The sequence below is a fragment of the Cyanistes caeruleus genome, chromosome 4, assembly GCF_971803275.1.
Source record: "Cyanistes caeruleus chromosome 4, bCyaCae1.hap1.1, whole genome shotgun sequence".
NCBI lineage: Eukaryota > Metazoa > Chordata > Aves > Passeriformes > Paridae > Cyanistes > Cyanistes caeruleus.
The window spans coordinates 79,853,186-79,877,957 of NC_141704.1; the positions used below are offsets into that span (position 1 = coordinate 79,853,186).

Consider the following 24,772-nt stretch of genomic DNA (forward strand, 5'->3'; position numbering starts at 1 on the left):
CTGCCTGTGAAACCAGGCTGGATGGGGCAGCCTGGTCTGGTGGAAGGCATCCCTGCCCATGGCAGAGGGTTGGAACTAGGTGTTTTTTTAAGATCCCTTCCAACCCAAACCATTCTGTGATTCTATGATTCAATACTCTTCATTAGGGGTTGATTAGCCTTGTATTGCTCTGCTGTATCTCATGGGGTTTTTTGTCTTCCCTAAGATCTTCCCAACTCATTGCTTGTTGCCTCAACACTGTGATCTCCCTTGCCTGGTTTGGGAGCTTCTCAGTATCACAGTAAATGCAGCCTTGAGATTAATCTCTAAAATCTGAATTATGCATCAGTGATGTATAATGTATTACTACTATTTCTTTTCCTTTGCATGGATTTTCCTTTTGCAAATATTTTTGTCTTTTCACTTCCATGTTTGCTTTGCTGCTCTCAGTAGCAGCACTGAGAGTTTTCTGAGAAACCCTTTGAAAATCTTTGAATCCTTAACAAGGCAGAAAGATTCATGATATCCATGATAACCAGCAGTAGACAGTATAATTTTATTTGGTTTTCCACTCTGCCTTGCTGAGATTTCAACAAGAAGCAGTTTTACACACCAGGTAAGTAACAGCAGCTGTCCTGGAAAATTAACAGTTCTGAACTGGAAATGTACCTATGCAATATAAAAGCTGCACCCACTGGAGAAGACAACTGCAAGTTTCTACTGCCAGGGAGGCATCTCTGCAGATACATGTTCAGTGTTCATTGCTGAGAGCTATATTTGAGATATTAACTATATTCCACTCTGCTTGTCTTTGCTAAGAAATCAGGATATGTCCAGCCTGCCAAGAACAACTCTTAGTAAAGCTTTCAAGAAATACTGCAGCTCTACAGGAGTCAAATATTTTGGGATGAGGTGCTGAATGTGAGCATTCTTCTCAGTGAAATGATAATCAGCCTTGTTGCCATTATTTCTGGCCACCTCTGAGACCATTTGAAAAGCCAGCGATGAAGGAATTTAAATGGCTCAAAAGATCTGCAGACCTCAAGAGTAATAGTGATGAGAGTTAATTAAATATTTACCTGTTACCTGTTTTCAGAGCAGAAAAATATTTACAAAGTTTAGTTAAATCTTTGGTCTATTTATGTAAAGGGAATTAAAGGGAAGAGGTGTTATCCTAGAAAATATAAAATTCCCTACAGAAACTTAGCTGGAAATATTTTTTAACAAACCTTTCTTTTTGGGTCACTGGCAGCTTTCACTTTTGTGGCAATGTCTTCCAGAATTCTGATGAGTTTTTCTTCCTTAGAAAACTCATTGTTCAGGGTTTGTCCAGCACAGAATTGGAGAGCAGCCAGGAGTTTCTTATACCACATTTTGAAATGAACTTCATTCTGTGCATTCTTCAGCAGCCTGAAGGAAGGAGGGGAAAAAAATATCTGTATGTCTAAAAATGAATTTTATTATATATCAGTTCTAGCAGGAACAATAAACTACAGACTAATCTACATTTGGTCACTTTGGGCAGCAGAAAATGAAAAAAAAATCATATTGCTTGTAGGCAATGAGACTCAAGTCCCATTTGATAACTAATGAGATTCCAAATGTGTTGAATAAACAGAAAACTGTCATTTCTTATTGTCATAAATAGTGCAGTGCTTGTATTGCTTCTTATTTCTGCAAGAAAAGTTAACAAAATGAAACAAGTTGCATTTTTGAAGTCCAGTGTTAAATATACATCCCTAAATATTGTTTTTCTCCTGCCAGTTCATTTATACAAGCAAGCACATCTTTCAGCTAGGAATTGCATTTAAAGACTGTTTTAGTCTCAGATGTACCATCAATTCTAGAAACTTTTACTATTTTAATCTAAGGAGATATTTCTGAAATTGGCTATACTGCTAAAAAAGAGTGAAATGAGCCCATTTTATTTCTTTCTTTACTGGTAAGTGCTGGTCTAAAACAAATCTCATCTTTTAGTTCTTCTGAAGCTTGCAAAAGCTTTGGAACTGGAGTTACTGCCAACATAAAAGTCAGAAATAAAACCAAACCCATACTCTTTTTAATAATAATCATCGTTCAGTCTTCTCTAATTACAAATTTATTTAGGTCAGGAAAGCTGGGGAGTTTAGAGGGTTTTTTTTAGTTAATCAAATTGATCATTGGGAAATTTTTTCCTTATGCTGGCCAGAGGTTTTGTACACTGTTTGATTTATTGAGTGTAGATGGAATCACCAGCCCTGTATTGCTGTTAACATCCTGCCCATCCCCTGGGATTTCCCTCTGATGGTGAACTGCTCTTTGCTTTTGTGTGAACTCTTCCCCCTCACAGCTTCATCCTTAAGAACATCTCAAACCTTGAATTCCTTATAAATGTCTGAATCTTAATGCAGCTCCCCTGACCTAAAAAATAATGCTACTTTTCACAGGACAGAAATCAGAGAAACCCCTGACTTTCAAGGCACATCACATGAATGAATATGTCACATATGAATATGTCACACAGCAAAAAAGCAAGAACAAGAAATTATTTGATGCACTGATATTTAAGGGTGAGAAACTTTAGTTCCTATAGACACTTCAACTCCTTCAAATGATATATAAGGCATTGCAGTACTGCTACTGCAGCACATGCCTCTTTTGGTGATGAAGGATCTTTTATAAAACAATGATTTTTCCAGGTCCTCTTTTCCTGTAAAACTCAAGGCATAACAATATCACCTACTGGTTTCTGAAAAGCCTTTCCAGTTATACAAAACCTCTGAACATCTGAGGATTTGAAAATCCTTAAAGAATGAGTGGTGTTTCTATCAGAAATGCCTAGACATGAAAGGGGAGCGATATGAGAAGTTTATCATCAACACTCTCTGGAGAAGTCTGAAATTACTTTTTTTTTTTTTTTTTTCCCTGTAGACTAGCAAAAACAAATAATTACTTTTTGGATCCAAAGGAAATACAAGTTGTCATTGCAATGCCTGGTGGAAGGCAAACCTCAGCACACAGAGGCTGCTGTTCTTACCCTGAACCTTTCACAAACTGAGGAAGGCTGAGAGCACATGTACACATGGCAGTGGATAAACATATTCTTTCATATTTCAAAGTCCAAGATTCCATAGGATGGGATTGATCTGCTTAAATGTCAATAGCTCATGCCATTTTAGATATCCTAGGAAATCCACTTCCTCCAGCTGCTGCCTTGGAAAGGCATGGGTCCGCTAGAGGCAACATCTCACATGTTCCACTCCCATGCAGATGTCTCAGATTCCCTGTGCTGTATATGTTCCCTGTGTTTAGGGCACTGCATCACACTCTGCAGCTGCCTTTTAGCTCAGCTGTGGGCAAAAAAAGACCATTTAAAATAAAGACATAGTCCACTTCAACAGCAAGTCAGGAAGAAGAAGCTTGGTGATTATTTTTTAAATAAAAGCATCACTGGTACAGTCCAAATCGTCATGTGGGCAGGAATTACAGTCTATCAAAGCAAAGCCCAGCCCAACCTCAGTCCACACAAACAGTGCATTTTTCTCAGCACTCAGTCAGATTGAACTTTTCCACTTCTCTCCTGCAAACACAAACACACCTAAACTCTCACTGTGATATCTGTTTTGAGCTGGACATCAAATGCTAGTGCACAGCCTAGTCTGCACTAAGGCTTGCATTGGAATCAGCTCCTGACTATCTAAATCATATTCATTCACCTACTCCATTTTTAGTAGTACATATTTAGGGAATCCATAAAGGCTGCCTCTTCATGTTTGAGATGGCCCTTTAATCCTCTCAGATATAGAGAACATTAAACCAGCTTTTATTTCCCTAAAATGAAAGGCTTAGGATTTCACATCCAGGGAGCAAAATAGCAAAACCAAAATGGTTTACTATTTTAAACAGAGCTACTCCCTGCATAACACAGATCAACGCAGAAGATCCATTTTTTGATTATTCTTGTGGCTGATTATTTACAGAAAATAAGCTTATATACACACATATGATACAACAATTTCTTTTTCCTTTCTGAGAAAGGATTATGGGCCAGATTCAGAGAGCTTATGCATGAGGTGTATACGAGGACAGAGAGGATGTATGGAATCCTCTCACATGTGGCCCATTTTATAAAAGTGCTCCCAAAGAGGAGGAAAAGGACAGTTTTTAATGTGAGGACTCATTGTAGGCTTTCCTGAAATGTTTATTCAGCACCTGAACCAATATGTTGTTGCAGTTCTGTCTTCCCAGCTTGCTGGCACACACGTCTTCACCCCGCCTTGTCGCTACAGGACACAAAGTAGGAAGGAGGGTTCAATATCACAGCAGCAGCAGATTTATTTCCAAAGAGGCAAAAGCCTTTATTTTGGGGTTTTTAACCCTTTTTATAAGGTGTTCTGATAAAGGTTAACCTGATTTGTACAAGGAACACCACCTCTCTCATCCCCATTGGTGGGACAAGAGAAAAACACATTCAGAACATCTGTGCGATGTTGTTTTGAGAACCAAAACCTATTTACAGAAAAACAGTCCTTGACAGGGAAAAGCCTCCCAAAAGACTTTCCCTTGGGAAACACATCAGCCACTGACAGGCTGAAACTCTCTCAGGCTCAGAAAATCATGTCCACACTGCCATGGTAAGAACTCAGTGGAGACAGGAAAATCTGCAGCGTCTGAAGTTGCGGGAGGGAGAACTGCTCAAGATGCTGATGAAATTTTCAAGTTATAGCAAGATGCCTAGCTGTGACAGAGGAAGACAAAACTGGTATGATTTAAGCCCAAGGCTGCCAGTAAAGAAGGGTGTGAAGTTGTTTTTTCCTGATAATTTTCACAGGATTCTGCAAGACAGAACTCAGTATAAAAACCTTTCTTTATCCCAGGCCTAGATGGAGCATCCTGCTCCTAACAACAGAGAGAATTCCTTACTCTTCAGGTTCTCTGATTTGGGACAAACACCCTCATTCTCAGCAAGGCCTGGTGAACTCAGATCCTGTCCCCAGGTCACTTTTGTGAAATAGTATGGAAGGAAGTTGACCTGAAATCTAAGTCAGGTACAGGGGTGCCTTGAAAGATGCCTCTGCCTTCTGCAAGCTGCTTCTCCTCTTTTCTGCACCCTCCTGCTCCATGCCTAAGGTGGCTCCAGCCCCATTTCCAGGCAGCTGCAGGCTTGTGTGTGTGTTCTGCGTGTAGAAATGCAAGAGGACTGAGAGATTTTTGCCACAGAGAAGAAAGGAAGGTGGAATTGAGTCAGGCTGCTGTGTCAGAGGAGGAGAACCAGGGCTAAACCAGCAGCTATAGAGAAAAGGGTAATTAAGGAAAAAAAAAAAAAAATTAAAAAAGAGGGAAAAAAAAAGGGAAGGAGATTGGATGGGTCTTGGTGGAAAAACAGGTGGGCTGGCCTCGTTCTCCCTCTGTGGTGCTGGAAGACAGGGAAGCTGACACAGTCTGCTCTCTGAGCAGGATTTGGCAGACAAATGAAGGAGTGAGGTGGCTCAGACAACTCTGCTGCTTGAACATCTGTTCCTTGTCTCCTTCAGAAAGGGGAGCAGGGTGAACCAGAGAGCAATGTCTGACAGGACAGATTAGCTCACAGGTAGCCTGTCAAACCACATTGCACCAAAAAAAAACCAAACCAAGCCCAAGAAGAAAAGGCCAGGATTTGCAGTATCTTATTGCAGGTTTAGCACCTACCTGTTCCAAAGGAGCAAGGCAGTTTGACTGGGTTGTTTAGAGATGATGTCAGGATAGTGACCCTGGTTAATTTGTTTCCAAGTGCACTTCTGGGATTTATTACACAAAAGTGGCACCAACCAGCACAAACTCTGGACACTCTGCGAAAGGTTTTTTGAATTCAGAGACACACCATGAAAACAAGGTGCCTTAGGGTTGTGAATGTTGAGGTACCTTCTGTTGTTGGTCAGTCTTTGGTAAACCTGACCAAGGAAGTCAATATGCTTTGTTCTGAAGGTGCATTTCATGTTTGTTTTCTTCTTTGCTAGGCTGGAGGCAGGACAAATCACAGAAGAGGAAAACAGTGGTACAAGACTGCTGCTCATTATGGCAAAAATCGCTTTAAAATTATTCTCCACAGCCCTTTGTATCAAAGATTAGCACACAGAAACAATTCTCTACCACTGTACAGCTTCTGTGTCTGAGGTTGCCATCTGTCTTGATTATCCTTAAACATCCTGCAAAACTCCTAATCTGTCCTTTGTGCTTTATAGTGCCACGGAGCTGTGGCACACGCCTGAAGCTTTTAACTGTTTTCATTTTCCACTCCTTGAAGAAAACATTTTACTGTTTGCATTCTTAAACAGGAGGATAAGTAACAGGGCTGGTTTGCCTGTAGGACTTCACTCAGGCTTTGCAGCTCCTTAAGTCTCAGTGCAAGCTCCCCAGAGACACTTGGATGACAGAGATGACAAAAATGTACAGCTGAAGATTAAGAACTCCATCTACCCTGTGACAGGTCATGAGGATGAACAGGCAACTGCTGCTATTAATTAATTACTCAGTTGCAAGTAAAACCTCTCCTTGCTTTTTATTTCCCCACTGGTACACTGGAAAACCAGCCCCAAACTCTAGCAAGGTGTGATTTATGCACAAGAAATCAAAGAAAGGCAAACAGAAACACATAAAACAGCAGCACCGTTGTGGGTAGATCCATTGCAGGCAACAAAATAGCAGATGTAAAAACAAACTAACAGGTGAGAAGCACAAAGTACCTGGCAGGTTGAGAACGATGCAATTTCTGCAGGGGAAAATGGGGAGCAGAGTCAATTAGGCAGAAATTACTGTACAAAAAGGATGGAAGAGACATTGAAATTCCCCCAAGTGACTGGACTACCAAGAATTTTCCATAGATTTACAGAAACACGGAGCAAGGACATCAACTTGACTGGAAGGATGAAGACTGAACTTCCTTTTGCTCTCCCTTTCTTTGACCAAGTACAAAGCCAGCAGAAAGGGAGAGGCACAAAAGGCAAAGCTCTGCTTCATCTTCTGATCTTTCATCTTTATTTCTATTCTAGAGCAAGAGTAGACTGAGTGAAGTGTGGTACATTTTGTCTGAATCTTTGTAACCAACAAGTCTCCAAGATGAAGAAACAGCAGCTGTTCTGTTGCTGGAAGCACCTGTCCACTTTTGGCTCTTCACTCCTCTCACATGAGAAACCTGCAGCCAGTTCCACATGCTGCTTCTCATAAAACAGAGATGCTTTTACAGACTCATTTCTCAAAGCATTACCCTTGAACAGAAAATAACTCTGCTTAAAGTGAAATTTTGTTTTAACACACCACATTGATTAATTTGCTTTTGTTTTTCTGATTTCTTTTAGTAACACAGAGCAGAAGTCTAGCATGTTGATCTCCCTTTGACAGCAAAATGTTGTCGCAGACGTATAAAGTATGGGGGTTAGGCTTGAGAAATACAACATTGCCTTTATTTCCTAACCTCTCAAAGTTCTTTATGAGCAGCACAACACAATCTGCATTCAGACAAATCACTGGATTCAGTAGATTCAATCAAGGCAGCTCCTCCCACTCCCACTGAACGCCTGAACTGTGGAATGTGTGTCCTGCTGACTCACAAAAAAATCACCAGGTCGGTGAAAACAAAGGCTATGCTTCACTATTGCAGGGAAAATGCCAAACCCTGCTGAGTTTGCCTAGCAGAAAAATGTTTTATTTGATATGTAATATAGTTAGCTGCACACACTTTGCATTAAGAAAATGAATCCCAGATAAAACCGGTCATGGCTGGAGGAGAAAGAGCTTGAAAGTGAAACAGAAATGAAATGAACCTTGAAAATGAACAGTATCAAGAATTAATCAGAAAGTATAATGGTGCAAAGGTAGCACTACCACTCCCAGAGATAGATGCTGCTTGGTCTAAGGTTTAAGCAAGAAACAATCATCCTCCTAAGATCTTCTCCAATTTGTTGAATGAATATGATAACATCAATATAAGTGCTACAATTATTATCTGGTAAAAAGCAGTGCTAACAGTGTCCGTCTCTTTCTGCTCCAGCTGGTGGAAAAAAATTAAAATAAAAAAATTGTTAGCAAAGTGTGTCTTTTTTCAGTCTGCTTCTCTGGATTGGGCGGGATCTGAAAGCAGAAATTTATTAACACAGTCTCACAAACAAAAAAAAAAAGATACCTCCAGCAGAACACAAACAATGAAATTTAGTGGGAGTTTCCAAATGCACCTGTGTACAGCAGTACTAACCTTGGGTTACTTCAGAATCTCTGAGCAGGGTCCACCAAGTATCCCACCCTAATAAAACATCAGTCCAAAGCTACAGAAATGAAAAGCCTTCACCCTGAAGTGTCATTAAATACTGAGGGTGACTTAAGCTCAGACTTGCAACTGTAGGTCTGACTGGTTTTGAATATTAATAAAAGAAGTACCACCACTGCCTCCTTAAAGAGAATGATTAAAACTCCTTTCCAGAAACTGCGTTTGGAAATAAGAAAAAAAGAATATTGTTTAACGAAGGTATTGTATTTAAAACCTTCACAGACATTTTCAGTTGGACAGTATTCTTTTCCATTCTATGTGAAACTTGGCACTCAAGTCTGGCATTAATTTTGAAAAGTCTGGTTCCATCTTTGCCAGTGCCTTCTTCACGTGACTGAGAACGTCCCCGTCTGCGCTTTTCCCAGAACTGCAGATTTTCTCCTTGGAACAAATGACGTATTGCTGTCAGAATCCCATGCAGTATCTTACACCAGCATCAGCAAGCCTGAAACTGTCCAACAATCTGTCACTGCGAGAGTTCAGAGTAAATTCATGCACAGGAACTGAAATGAGCCATTCATTCCAGGCATAACAGAAATTGTTGTGCTCTTCCCAGTGGGTAAGTGCACTGGGAGCTGGCAGTGAATGGGATTAGATGGGATAATCAGCACTAAAATAAGCAGACCCAATGGCTTTATTGGGATGCTCTCCAACATGCCAGCAATTAATAGAATACAAGAGGTGACTAAGCTACTCTACTTTCCAACTATATAAATAAAATGCAAAATTAATTCAGATTGCGGTAGTCCATGAGAGCCAATGGACTTGCAAAGCTTTGTACTGTTTCTGAATTTAGGCCACAATTATCACAGCAATACACTGAGGAGAAACTGAAAATGTTTTTCTTCAACTGTCTATTGTTTGGGTAGTTTATGTCTATCAAAATGGCTTTGGATAGCATCTGTGGTTCCCATTAGCTTCACAGCTGAACAGAAAAAAAAATCCCTCATGGCACTGAAAAACACAATGTAAGACACAAAACTAGTTCTGTATGGTTCTGCATGAGCTGGGCAATCCAAATGTACACAAAGATGCAGAATTAAATGAGCTACAGCACAGTACTTTGGTAACTTTGATTGTTGGTTAATTGTTGGGGTTTTATTGTTTTTTGGGGTTTTTTTTGTGGTTTTTTTTTTTTTACTGTTTGGGTTTTTGTGTTTTTGTTGTTGTTTGTTTTATTTTTTTTTAGTTGTGCTGTTTTTTTCTGGGGTAGAGCTCATTTTTTTCCCAGTAGCTCATATGGGGCTGCATTTTGGATTAGTGCTGGAAACAGCTGATACTTCAGGTGTTTTAGTTATTACTGAGCAGGATTTGAAGAGCCAAAGCCTTTTCTGCTCCTCACCCCAACCCACAGGTAAGTGGGCTGGGGGTGCACAAAGAGTTGGGAAGGGACACAGCTGACCTCAGCTGACCAAAGGGATGTCCCATATGGATCATGCTCACCAAATAATGATGGGGAAGAAGGAGGAAGGTGGAAAATTTGGGGTGATGGTGTTTGTCTTCCCAAGCCACCAATGTGTGATGGGGCCCTGCTCTCCTGTGGATGATTGAACACCTGCCAACCCATGGGGTGTGATGAATTAATTCCTCTTTCCAAGTTGTCTATGTGCAACAGCTTTTGTTTTACCTGTTCAACTGTCTTTATCTCAGACCATGAATTTTCACACTTTTCTGATTTCTCTGCCCATCCCACCGCAGGGGACAGTGAGTCAGTGGCTGTGTGGGGCTTGCTTGCCATCTGGGGTTAAACCATGACATTAATATACTAACTCAGAAATAGCTTCAGGGGGAGAGCTGAAATTATCTTTCTACAAGGTCATTAAGGCCCTTGGCTGCTCATAATAGGAGCAGTTCCAGATTTTATTCATATATTCCAAGCCAGTTCTTTATAATCCTAGAGTTTTCAGATTCCTTTTTTTTTATGACTCTGGGCATGGGAAAGAAGGAGTTTGGTTTAGGGAGTGGATAGGATAAGACCCTGACATTGTTTTTCAAATATTATGACATTCAAAAGAATGTGTTCTGCAGAGCTGTTAATTTTCCTATTTGTTCTGCACTCAGTTACAAGAATTTGCTTTGTTTAACAATGTCTACATTCAAAGCTGTTATCTTTCAAGTAGAGTCTCAGATTTTTAGAGACAAGGTGCTCAAGTGTCAACAGCAGCAGAAGGATGTGTGAGATTTGATATGTTTCAAACACATGAGGAGTTAATGTTTCTTTTAAGGCAGCATCCCTTCTACCTCTCTGGAAGAACCTGTCTGTAGATCTGCTGTGTTTTAAGCACAGCTAGTACAGATACAACGAGAACTGATTCCACATTATTTCCTGACATGTCTGTCTTCTGGATCTTTCATCGCCGCTGTAGCTCGCAGACCAGCTTATCTTATTTTCCCAATATCTATCAAAGGGAACTTCATTCAGATCAGTGCCTAACAGGGACAGGGAGGAAAAATGAGCCTCAGCAGGTACTCTAAGTGCTTCAGCAATCCTGGTACCCCAGTGTAATTACAAGACTGCAAAATGCTGTTTGCAGTAGACCTCTCATATCTGACAGAGCGCGCTTTCTGCGAGATGTCGAGCCTCCTTTTTGTGTCAATTTGCAGCGTGGCAGCTCAGTGCTGCACAACAACAAAGGATGCAGGGATCAGACCATGGCATCACAGTGCTCTGTAAGCTCTGAGCCTCTGCCTGGGTGACTTTGTCAATAGGATGACTGGAGACAACTTTCACGGCTCACATGAAGTGGCATCATGAGGACATGTGGTCTCTTATGCTTCAAAAAAACCTCATTTGTTTTCAGGGAAGAGGAGAGAGAAAACCAGCCTTTTCAATGGGGGAGGCTTTAGAGTCCAGATCACACTTTTTCATCTTTTCATGATTCTGATTCCTTTAAAGGAGAAATCTCTTTATACTACAGCTCTCCTTATGCATAAGGCTACTTCGCAATCTTCTTCAAATAAGATGATAGCTCCCATGTTTTAATTTCATTAAAAGCAAGGAGACCATGAAAGATGGTGGCAGGAAAGAAGAACAAGCATTTACATGGTGAAGAAGAATATTTTATCTTCATACCTTTTCTATGCCTGTTTCATTTCTTCCTTTCTGGTTTTATATTTCCTCCTTTTTTCTCGTCCTTTATTAATTTTTTGTTCCACGTGATACACAGCAATAGTGTCTCTTGCAAAGGTAGGACAGCAGAGCAGAGATGGAAATAACTTTAGATTTCTCCTTTTTAAATACTGGTCTGGTTCTGATTTCCCTTTCTTTTCACTGCTTTATTGCCACCAAATACTGGCTTTGTAAATAGAGAAGTGGGAATTTGAAGTTAAGCCCATGTAGCAGGGAAAGCTTGCTGTAAGATATTAGTAAGAGAAAACCTTTCTTTTTTAGATGGCCCAAGGGTATTTTCCTAGTCGACAGCTGGCCTAGTTACCATGGAAAACAGAAGAGCTGGAGGGCAGGCACAGTAGGAAAATGAGGCAGAGACCTACATGAAATTGGGTTGGCTTGGTTTGCGGAGTCTTGCTGAAATTAATCTCTCACTTCAGACACCTTGTTGCTCTTTCATTGCTGGGAATACACATAGAGTTTCATCTTGGTTTAAAAGTCTGTCTCAGCTCTGCTGAGACATGTTCAGCTGTGGGACCAGATCTGAATAAACTTTTGAGTAAAGTAAAATCCTTTTTAATGAACCCCTAAGCAAGAAGGTGCTGCTTCTTAAGCTTTTACCAAGGAAATCTTACATCAGCCCCTTCAGATCAAACTGAATTTTAACCTTGGGGTGAAAATCCATAGATTTTTCATGTCAGAAGAATATAAGACAGATATAAGAATGAAAATCCATCCTGAATTTTACTTGATAGGTAACCTTGGCAAAATTATTTTATTTCTCTGCGCTTCTGTTTTGCTTTTCAAAAGAGGAGAGATTTATTTCTCACAGGCTCTCCACAGAATGCTGTGTTAGTTTCTAAGCTGCTCTTATGCCAGAGGTAAATGCCATGGCAAGAAGGTCTTTTTAATAACATTGCCACCTCCTTCCCATGTGGGAACCCATCTCACCAGCATCTTTCAATCATATGGGAGAAAATAACAGCCCCAGGCATTTTTTTTTTGCTCATAAGAAAACAGAATTAAGATTCCATTGTTGAAATAAAAAGTCCAGGTCCGGTTCCAAGATTCACAATCACATTTGTGGAAATATTATTGCAGCAAGCAGATGTCATATTTCCATATGTCCTGAGTCAGGTAAAGACTGGAGCAAACTCTCCAGGGGCAGTCACTGCATTGGCAGAATAAATATAGATCAGCCATCTGACACAGAATGCTCCTGGGACTTTGAAGCTCCCTGGCTCTGCTGTTGGCATCTTTCTCAGTGCTGTCCTTGTGCTCAGTCCATGTGAGGATGCAGCTGGATAGAGGACTGAGATTCAGGACTCCCATCTTTCCTCTCCCACCACATACATGCTCTGTGGACACCCCTGAATCAGCCACATTTCTCCAAAGATGTGCCCTCTGCTGACAGACCAAAAATTGATAAGGCTAAGTGCCACGTTTTTCCTACCAGCAATACTCATGGGGTGGCAGCCATGGGTGAGACAGGCAGATTAAAATGACCTTTAAATTGCTGGTCTGAAAACTCCTAATAACAAAGCTAGGCAAGAGCTGAAGACAGCACGTGTCAGCTTTGAATTGATGCAAAAAAAGATTTAAAATGGGTTATCCTGCAAATGAGGCTCCATTTTCATGCCATGACCAAGCAATGTCCTTCTGAGAGACACACACAACAAAGCACTGACAGTTCAGGGATATTTGCCACCGTGGCTGCTTCAAGCCACTTTGATAAAATGTTTGATAAACTGCCCTATCCACAAAAGCACATACATGAGATCTGAGAGCTCTGTGAAAGCTGGTGCCTATTAGAAAAGTTTAATTTGATTAAAGTGCTTCTCCTGATAGAAATCATCACACCCCATGAATGACACTGTGGAGCAGGTTAAGTAGGAGAATAAACACTGGGTTTTAATACCACACTTGACAAAGGAAATGCTACAGAAATGTTGAAATCTTGTTTACTGTTTGACCTTCTCCGTGCCCAGTGCTCACAGGATATTGCAAATGGCAGAGCTTTTTTCCCAGACAGAGCCCCACTTCCCTTGCTGATGTACAAACAAGGTATTCCTCCAGTTAAAAATGTATAATATGTTACTACACTCATGATGAAGGACTGTTCTTTCAGTTAATCCAAGCCAATGAACTTGATTGTGGAAATCCCTGTTCAGTCCCTTCTTCATTAGCCAAGATGGCAGCTGCCACACTAAAGCTAATTAGCCTGATTAATATCAATTCATTAAATTAATTTTTTTTTTCCAGACATCAGATAATTTTGTACTAATCCAGACATTTATACTGATTTAATATCAGCTGACATAACATAATTTCTCATTTAACTCTAATTGAAAACTACTGGTTTCTTATTCTAAAGAGCATTTGCTGTCACTTCTAACTTATGGCTTTTTATAAAGCTATATTTCAAATAATATCATCATTGAATTTTATGTTTTCTGCATAGCTGCAGAAACTTTATATACAAGCATGTGAGTGGTCACGTGGGCAGAATGGAATAATCAGGTGATTTCTCTTAAAGGTATTTATTTAAAATTTTTTTCTTCATATTTTCCATTATATAATTGTAAAAGGACTGACTGAAACAAATGAATAAAAGAAAAAACCTCTCCATTTAAGCAGTGTTGAACTCAGGCCCTCTAGCTATTTCTTTTTTTTTTTCCCTTCTAAATAATTTTGGGTTTGTTGAGCTTGCCTTTAGGCTTGGTTTCTTCAGATGCTACAGAAGAAAGAGCACATCCCTACTTCTGTGCCACTTGCTCTTGTTAGAACATAACAAATCCCTGTTCTGTGGGTTTCACTCTCCCAGCTGAACATGACCTGTGTGGAGCCCTACAGAAAGTTGTTGGTAAACTCTCCATCCAAGAGATGGCACCTACTACAAAACTGGTTATTTGGAAAACACTCAACATTCCCAATCCTTCCAGAGGTGAGAACACCCTTTCTGTAAGCCCTCATTTAAGGACTGTCCTGGTGGCTTGAGACTGGAGGGACTGAGGAAATGGAATCAATAAAGAAGCAAAGACAGTCACAGGATTCATTTGCAATGCACAGAAGCAGGTAACTGATGTCAGGAGGTGTGGGAAATGGAAAAATGGAAAATTCTACAGATGCTGAAGGGCTCAATCTGCAGCCTTGGAAAGAGCTTGGGTTAATGTAATGATAAAGGTACAGAAACATTAGGTAAAAAATTATAAATTTATGTTCCTATAGTTATAAGGAGCGATATGTTTAGAGTAAGTAAGAAATTATATTAAGTAAAATAATTGGAGGTTCAAGCTGTAATAATGTGATTTATAGAGCAGGTTAGGGATTTAGAAGCTGTAACAGAGGTGTGTGTATGAGTACATGACCTGTCAGCTTATTGGCTAAGAGACAGACACAGTGCAGCAAAATGAAGCAAAGGTGATAGGTTATTAAATAAAAAAAAGTTTTATGTTAACTGTTTATTGGACCAAAATGTTCTGTATTGCTGTGTGATGAAGAAACCCGTGACTGCCTTGAGCTATGGCTGACTTGTTGCTCCTCTCTAAATCTCACACCTTTGAGACTGAAACCTAATTGGGCTTACTTGAGCAATAAATCATCTCAAAGCATGGTGGTCCCATCCCTCATTCTTCACCTCAACAATGTGGTGCCCCATGTGAGGTCGAACCCCTTTTTTTCCATTTTTTCCCCCATTTTTCCATTTCCCACAAGGAGGGACCTCGGCAGGTCCCCTGGTCTGGCCCCTGCTCTAACCAGGGCTCGCTCTGATATTGGATGTGGTTGTTCAGAGGCTCTGCCCTTGGCAGCAGGATGAGAGAGCTCCTGGGGCAGTGGAAGGAGCAGTGGTGCTGTGTGATGACAGGTCCCCAGAACAAGAGGAGTTTCAAAAGACATGACCCAGTGACAGGCAGGCCTGTCATTTGGCCAGGAACACAAATAAGTCTGCCAAGAGCTGCTTTTCTAAGTTCTGAGTGTCACTCTGCTCTGTCCCATCAACCACAGAAACTGGAGGGCAACTTCTAGCAAGCCAGGGCCCAGCCGTCACAGGAACAGCAAATATTTCAAAACTCCTATGATATAGATTAATTTTAGGGTGGTAACAAAGACTCCACATTATTCTTCACACTGTCTAAACTGTGCCTGTCAGAACTACCCTTGTGTACAGAATAGCATAGTTTGGGGTTTTGCCTATGGCACTGCCTGGACAAAATCCTCTTATGAGTTTGCAGCACACGAAATGTGAGGGCTCCATTCTCTGAAGGAACAGATGAATATTTACCACTCTTTGGCTCTGAGCCCACCAGGTTCTCAGAGAAGTTATGTCAGGCAAGGTTCAGTCAGCATCAGGATTTGTGGGAAACATCAAGTACGAGTCTCCAGGGGCTTTTCCAAAAGGAGACTTGATGTCTGTTCAATTTCTAGAATCAGTAACTTGGACTGAGGCAGAAGCACAGAGAGGTTACATTTCCAGGCAGAAGGGTCTTCATGGGAACATACAGCAATGCAGGAATCAAAATTACACTATACAGGAAGGGTAGAGTAGTGGCACAGGTTATGCTTGGCAATAATGCTTTTTTTATGGAACTGGTCCTAAATCTCCCAGTTCTCCTGGGAAGTCACCTGAATCTAAACTTAACTGCTGGTAAAAAGTATTATTAGAACACAGCAGATCTATGTCACTTACAGTACTACTTATGTCTGCTCTCCTCTTCCTTTTCTGAGTCCTTGCTCCTCTAAAAAGATTTTTCTTGCTGTCCTTTATTCCCTCAGTCATCCCTCTCTGCTCCTTTTTCTGTCTAAAGTGCATTTTGTGTCGCTTCAATCAGTGCCACCCTTGGGTGCAAACACAGGACCAATTTCCTCCTTTCCCAAAGCAGTGAACACTGCTCAGACTTCTGTTTCTGGGAGAAGATTTGGGATCTTGAAGCAGAACAGACAGAAGTGTTTGCAGAGCCAGGTAGAGGGAATTCCCCGTTTCAATCCTTTCCGCTGCCAGAATCCCGCTACTTTGCACATTACATCCTCTACCCACTTGCAAGTGAATCTAGAAGAAGCTTGGGAATGAAGTGGAAGTAGGCCTTGGGGAAACAGTTATTTCAATTTCACTGGATGACAGACTGTGAACAATTGCTGGGGGAGGCTGAACATGAAAACTGAGCACTTATGTAAGGGAAAAAAAAATAAGTATTTTTTTTTTTAATCTGCTTGGATATAAGCCTTGCTACACAAGCTGGAAAAATCAAGAGTAAGAAGCATAAAACAGGATTTTATTGAGAGATATATTGGAGGTGGCTTTGCTGTTTACACTGAAATATTTAAGGGTCACCCCTTGTGTCTAAGGATTTGAACTCTACAAACCACTTATTAGATAAGAAAGGAAATCTCATTTTGTGAAAGAGAGAGGGTTCTGATTTGAAAGGATCATCCACCTGTGTTCATGCCATACACACTCTATTCAAGTAGTCACTTAATAATTTTTGTTCCTATGTTATATTATTATTAATCTTATACTACCTCCAATTCTGACAACAGATATTGGCTTTATTTCCACATTTGTTTATTCACAGGACACAACCTGCACCACTCCAGAGCTGCTCCACTGTGCTTTGCTTGCACAGCTTGCAGCCACTTCTGAGCCAGAAAACACTCAGCCAGAATGTTATTTTTCTACTGCCCACCAAAATCCTGCACCAGAAAAAAATCCTGAGTAGAAAGAAAGGAATGAATATAACAAATTTGTATCCACCATTTAAAATCGTCAGTGGAGGTAATTTGTACTAGCTCTTTGAAAGACAGACAAATGAAAAACAATAGCTGCTCCAGCACTGAGGCTTTGATCAAATTTACAAACAAATAATAATTTCCCAAATGCTGCCAGCAGTTTTTCCCACTTCAAACCCACGCTTCACTTCACTTTTTTTTTTTTCTTAATTTCTTTATAAATTTTTTCCTTAACAAGGTTTTCCCTCGAGTAACAGCCAGCAGTGAACAGCAGCCAGGCAACACACTGCAGAGGTGAGATACCAATGGTATTTCAAAAATTACTGCACCTAAAAGATGGTGTATTTTCAAGCTAAGATGTAAGAGAACCTGTTAATGGGTTAGGACTGAGCAGCACACATGAACACCAAGAAAGGGAGATGTACCTGAAATAACAAACTTTGAGTTTGGGTTTGTCATAAGAAATGCTTTGCTCCTCTAAGCTGAGTTGGAAGCAGCTGGTGACTTGCTCTAGGGTGGAGGGGATGAGTTAAAGAAATGGTGAGGGGAGGATAAGTCACTCAAACACCAGCTCAATGTGGCACTCACTGGGTCACCTCAGCCACCAGTCTCTGCTTTCCCATCTCCAGTGACAAGCAGAAGAATTAGGACTTTTTGACACGCCATCTGAATGTTTGCACCTGAGCTCCATGCTTCTCTGAAAAGCTCTGATTCTGATGAACATTAAAAAAAAAAGTCAGTGAAAAATTCCTTGCTACTTTCCATTACTCTGTCAGCCACCCACCATTGATGCAATATTGTGGTAACGTATCTCTGAATGCCTTTACACAGGAATAAAGGCCTTTTGGAGACAAAATTCAGTTCTAATAGCCTGATTTTCATTCTGAAAAAATAATGTGATGAACTTTACCAAAGAGGATCCTGTGTATTTGACAGACACCACAGAGAAAGCTGAAGGACAATTCATCTGTCTGTCTTTTGACAGAAATGCCTATGGCTTGTATGACCCATTGGGAAAAATTTTACAAGCTTTAGATTTGGAAGGAATCTTAATTCTTTTAGATTCACTGGTCACTTTCTGCTGTTTAATTCAAGGGTCCAGCATACATCAGCTCCAACCATGTGGGCTCTTTGCCAAGAAAACACTGAAGGAGACAATGTGAGAAAATGGTCCCTTGAATAATTCTCTTGCTTAAAAGGAGGTCATTACATCACAGCAACGTTGTTCAAGCAAAATACAAAGACAACTCATCTGATAGCTCTTTCTTTCCTCTCTCAAATGATTTTTAATTTGGTTGCCATCCAAACGACATAATTCTGATTACAGACTAATGTACCATTGAGTTTGGGTGAGAATTCTGAAAGCAATTAATATTTACAGAAATATTTTCAAACAGCAGGGGCTTGATGAGTTTAATCTCGAAATGGCCATCATCTGCAAACACCTAAAAATGCTGAATTACAGTAATTCTGCACTGTTATCCTGACAGGACCTTTTATCAATCTTTACCCTCTCCTGCCCAAAAATATTACCTTTTATTCTAGTTTATTTATTTATTTATTTATTTATTTAAAAATATGTTAGTAATTATGTTTGGGTTTACGTTAGGGAATTCTTTTCTGAGCAAAATTACCCCAAACTGAAGAAAAATTACAAAGTAATTTTCTACTAAATCATGGACTGATGTAACAGTCCATGTATGAACAATGCCTAATTCTAATTGTTCTATTTCTTCTAATGTTTCAGTTATTTAGGCAAAGGTCCAAGGCCCAGTTGTCATGCTAGCAGTGATGATTAAACCTAGAAATATTAACCACAGAAAACACACATCTGACAGCAATATTAAGCCTACCAATAACTCATTACACTGGATGTCCTGCATCCACTTGAATCCACTCTCTGTTTATTCATATTTTTCCTTAAAGTTCTCACTGACAGTGTTCAAAAATAGGAATGATTTGCAAAACTCCGGCCTGCCAGACCAGGCTGTGATCGACGGCCTAACTATAAATGAGCACTCCAAACTCATCAGTCCAAGGAAATCAGGGCCTGAACTGCATTTATTCAAGTCATGAGGCAAAAACTTTGAGTTCCCAGAAAAATGGATTGAAAACAACGCTCAAGACCAATTTTGTCAAAAATTGGTTCAAACAGCTATAGTTAAAACACAAAAGCTTGCTAAGCTGGAATGAGAAAAAGATCTATAACAGAGCAAGACTTATAAAATGTTTTACATAATGTGATGCAATTTTGCAACATCTGCAGACTCATTTTGAGTACTATAATTGCCATCTCTAGCAAAAACAAGAGTTTCACACAATGGAAATTAATTTAATTTTTTCCCCCTCCAAATATTCACAAAACTCAAAACCTGCAATGCAAATTAAAAAAAAAAATTGGATAGTGCATCTGAAAATTTTGCAGTGAGGCATCCTGTCCCAGTATTTCACCTGAGCACTCAGAATCAGGAGCACCACCAGGAGTTCACTGGAGGACCCCTCTCAGCTGCAGGATTGCTCTGGGCAGCAGAGGCAGGATTTCACCAGAGAAACAACACCAGCTGCTCAGCTGAGAGTCACAGGAGATCCTCTCCATGCTGTTCACCTTCCATTCTGTCTCTCCAAAATCATTACAATCTGCTTTGGGCAATCTGCATCATCCTTGAATTGCAGCTACTGTTATTTATGATTTGGATGTCTCAGATCATTGAAGGTGGCCACTTGGTATTGGCCTAGCATAAAGAAACTTTCCATGTAAAGAAACTACTGCTAGGATTAGATCCAGGTAACTTTTCCTAGTAGCTTTACACAATACAAAAAAAATATCAAAATTATTCTACATCCTTTAAATTAATGACTGAAAATTACCCATGTGAAGTGACAGAACTAGATGAACATTCCCTTAAAAATTTTTCTGACTTATTGTTACTCTGGTTTACATCCCCAAATATCCCTCTGGGACAAGCAAGGATTACATGAGATATCCATCAGGAAAGATTCTGGCTCCCCATTTTGGCTGTTAAAGAAGCAAAAATAAAACCTTTTTAATGGGGAAAAAAAAAGAAGTAAGGCACAGATGAAAGCTGTGTGTGACACCTGCACAGAACCCTGCTCTGAATCCCTCTCTGCTTACCCAGAACTGCTCAGCTGCACAGGGAGAGTCACTGCAGCCCATCCCATCCCAGCATCAGAGGCAAAGAGATCACCACAAGGCTCCCTGCAATCCTTCCCACAGAGCAGATCCAAAAGGCAAACCCATCTTTCATGCTCAGCTACATTATTGGAGGGGTTAGGACAGATCTAACTTGAAGCTCGTGGGGAGTTTTCTGGCATAGCTGAAAAACCAGATATGTCAGCTCTAGAGTTTTTAACTGCAAAAGGAGCCAAATGCAAAATAAATCAGACAAGCCGTGTTTGGAAAAACAATGTACTGCAAAACTTTTTCCTTAGTGCTACCTTATAAATCATGGAGCAGCTAAAAAGAATTAAAGCTTTTCAGAGCTCTGTCCCCTTTCCCAGTTCATCTTTGCAGTCCTAAGAAGGTTCACTTGTGCACATACACAGGGGTGAGTTTTTTTCATTACAGTAACATGCACTAATAACTGGCATTTACAGACCTTTTATGCTTCACTTGACAACGTTAATCCTCCTTGACTCTGACTTTTGGCATGGAATTTCCTTTGTTCTAAAGGTGGGACACACACAGAGTTATCTCTGTGTTCAGTAACTTATTGAGTGCAGCTGAATATTTGCCTGCACCAGTAAAATTAATGATGCTTCACTCTGTGCTCACACTGATATATCATCACCAGGGTACCTCACCTCTTCCCTTTTGTGCTTGCACAGGATTTGGGAAAACACCCAGCATTCCTAGATTTCTCAACATTCAGGAACACATTCAATCTATAAATAACCATTAAAATAATTAAAAGCAGACACACACACAACTATGTTATTTATGTCCTTTGTTGTCAGTGACTCACCAGATTTTCTCATATTTACTAAATTACAAAAAGCCATAACTTTGTGCTTTACTAATTTTTAAACATATTTCTTTTTTAAAAAGCTGTAATTTTTTAACAGTGTGGGAAAACTAACTCCCTCTTTATATTTTTAAATGTTAAAATGCCATACTTATATTATTTGTTAACCTTTCCCAGTTGTGTTTCCAACTGGATTTTTTAATTCTTTGGAATTTATTTTCATTGTCCTTTTTGTTAGAATTTTGAAAGTTTAAGATGTGGTCTTGCCCCACAATCCTCTGGTCCTCCAGCTAGTACCTCCTTTTATCAATTCCAGCTCAGGTCACAGCCAGTTCACTCCTCTGTCTTTAGACACAGCAAAAAGTGACTCTAAAGCACAAAGTTGTTTTTTTTTCTCTAAACCTAAAATGCGCTTAATTAAATGTAAGATATGGTTTTGTTGATTTAAATGTTTTCTCCTAAGTGTGTAACTACTAAAGGTCAAACCCAACAGTTGTTACTTCTTCACAACAATCTCCTTATTTCATTTGCTATCATCTTTTTCTGAAGCTGGAGTCTGAGAAAATGGAAAATCTGTAAATTAGGAAACAAAATAATTACCTCTCTGTTGTACAAGGCAATAACCCAAGGCCCACACAGCTAATAATGAAGCACTAAGCACAGAAGTTGGCTGAATCATTATCTCACACAAATAATGCTGTGATGGTGTTATTTACTAGACCCAAAGGTAACTAGAGAAAAAAAAAGGTCTTCAAACGATCGGCGTTACATAAACAAGAATTATGATTTCAGAAATCGAATCCCAAGGTGTGATCTATGGTTGAGGCTCTCTGCAGCCCAAAACATAACAATCACATCAAGTACTCTGCATTCCAATGAAATTCACAATTCACTTGGTTGAATCAAACATATACTTGGACTGGATATTCCTATACAGGCTTAAAATGATACATATGATTAAGTGATTTTTTAAATTCCACTCAATAAAAAGGACCAAATTAAGGTGAAAACAAGAGCAGGCAACTTTTGTATTTACATTCATGTCATTTTAATGGGCTGGGGTTCTCAGGCTGCCCTGCACAGCTATTTAGGAAGTTCATTTTATAATTAGCAGACTCGATAACTTCTGACTGTCAGAGAAAGATATGAAAATGCAGCAAGAAAAAGATCTGGAGGATTGTCATCTCTTTAATGTTCAGATAATTAAGAGTGTTGGACAAATGAGTATCCACTTGAGTTATTCCTTCTTTTGAACACTTTAAGTAAATCATGGCTAACAGAGACCAGTTTTGACAGATAAAAATTTATTTCCTTTCAGAAAATACGAAGCAATTGTTCCAGTGCTGCAGTTCTGAATGAAAGAGTAGTAATGATTTTGGAGGAGAAGGTATTGAGGTACAAACCTGCCAAGAGCAGGAAAAGTAATTGGGGCCTTTTTAAACTTTTATACATTGCTATGTTTTTTTTGCTTCTTATAGTTCTTTTTTTATATATATAGAAAAAAAAAAAATTATGTTCTAGCCATGAAATCAATAGTCTGATTCACATTGTTTCCAAAGTGCTGGATTCCATCAAGTTCCTTTTTAATCTCACATTCCTACTTTTCTATAAGATGTGGACTTGGAAAAGATAGGAGACCATTCCTTTTTCTATTGTCAGTCAACCTGTAGCTCAGAAATGCCAAAAACTGGGAAAGTTCTCCGAAGTTTTTTAGAAGACAAGCTACAAAAGGACATTTTGTCATCAGCAAGGTTTTCACCTGACTTTTCCTTGAGTTAAGCAAACCAGCTCCCCGTGCTCTGGCAGAATTTACAAACACTCCCAGCCTTCCATGACCGTGGAACCTGTTCCTCAGCACCACCTTCAAGCAGCTGCCACAGATCCTGGAGGACACCGTGTTTTTCCCCGTTATTCAATCTTCCCGTGGAAGGCAACCATCTGTGGAGCATTCTCCTGGCCACCTGCTGCCCCAGCCAGCTGTTCCCATCCCACGCCGCAGCTGCCACCTGTGACAGCAGCTAAAAGCCAAAAAAACCACTCAAGCACGAGGGAAACCAGCTGGCAGGACGCCAGGTGGATTAAAAACTCCAGCACAAAAAGCTGACAAAAAAACCCACCTGTGTGCGAAACGTCAAGTTTCTCACCCAGAGAGTTATCCAGGAGATAAACAGCGGCTTTCAGCAGGCAGGAAGGCCCAAAAGGGCTCAGCAGGTTTCTTTTCCTTCAAGCAACTTTTTGTGCTTTGCTAAAAACAGTTTAATAGCTTGTCACCGTGGCTCCAGGGAATTGGGGGAACTTGCTCCAGCCTTCTGGCCTCGCAGGAGCTCTGGTGGCACTAGCATCAGGGAGAATGTCTGGGAGGTGGTGGGATAATTATCATTATGATAATTATAATTATCATGGACACTAGGAAGTCCTGAAATAAGACTAAAATGGGATTTAAGTGGTACAGGAGTCCTGTGCTGGCACAGTATATGCATGGGCAAATTTTAGTCTCCTTGGGAAGGAGAAGGCATTCAGAAGTACCAGTGAGGAGGTAAAAACACTGATGGAAGCAGATGGCCCAGATTCCTCAAGAATTTAGAGAAGGGAGAAGACACAAATGAGAAGAAAAAACCCAAATGTTCAAACAGGGTGTAAGATCCTTCTCATTCTCAATAGCAGAATTAATGGAACAAATCTGCAACAGATACAAAGTACAGACTGAAACTATTCTGGTTGAAGATATGTCCCAAGGGTGAACACTCCCTCTGTTCTGTCCACCTTTGCCAGTTAATGCCCCATAATTTTTAAATAAAATCTTCAGACAAACTTAGCACTGCTTGATGAAAAGAAATTAACAATTGGCAATCCAACATTAATCTTACAAAAGTGGTGAGATGATACACCATTATTGGGTAGCTGCTTATCTCTGACCTGCAGGGAAATGGAGTCATTTTGAAAGAACAGACATCTTATTATAAATAGCATTTTTCATTAAAATAAATTACAGTGTTGACAGTCACCACATTTTCTGGTAATTTCTAAATTTACAATAGTATTGTAAAACATGGAAGTTCAAATCAGTTGAATTTTCTCCTGTGCCTCTGGAAACACCAGTTTTCTATATTGCATTAACCTTATTTTCTAAGTTTTATTTTGGGCAGATACAGTGTGCACATTGTTGTATTATTTAACAGTATTTTTACTGTAATGTCATTCTTTGCAATTAAAAATGAATAAAAAACTTGTTACTAAAGCTTTTTGTACCAGCCCTTGCTTCATGATAGTTAATTTGATAATGAAACAGAATGTGACATTTGAGAATAAAATGTAACCTAATCACATTTCTTAAAAGAAGTTATCTGAATGTACATGCACACACATGCTCCCCACATTATTAAATCAATGAACTTCTTTTAAAAGTCTCTCTAGAAATAACTGAAAGAAAACATCTGCTTTCTCTTACTTTCATAATGACTGAAATTCAATTTGTGAAGGAAATATTAATTATTTAGGACTTTTATTAATAAAAGTCACGAAGTTACTGGTAAACTTTGTAAGTAGAGTTCATGTTTTGAGAAACTGCCTTTTAAAATATGGGAGTAGGAATATCAGTAATTACATAAATTGGGATGTTGGGTAGAAAACAGTTTGCTTCTGAAGAACATGGTGGAGTGGAGTAACCAAAAAACCCCAAATTGTAGATGATGAATACAA

The 24,772-nt window shown here is 39.7% G+C and overlaps 1 protein-coding gene across 3 annotated transcripts in view; it reads right to left on the reverse strand.

Moving 5' to 3' along the window:
- Positions 1-24,772, reverse strand: part of PIK3C2G (phosphatidylinositol-4-phosphate 3-kinase catalytic subunit type 2 gamma) — a 250,762-nt gene that overhangs the window by 76,836 nt on the left and 149,154 nt on the right. For all 3 annotated transcript variants that reach the window (XM_086885512.1, XM_086885513.1, XM_086885515.1), the window contains one exon: positions 1,209-1,389. In XM_086885512.1, the coding sequence (XP_086741638.1) occupies positions 1,209-1,389 (181 nt within the window). The remainder of the gene's footprint in view (positions 1-1,208; positions 1,390-24,772) is intronic.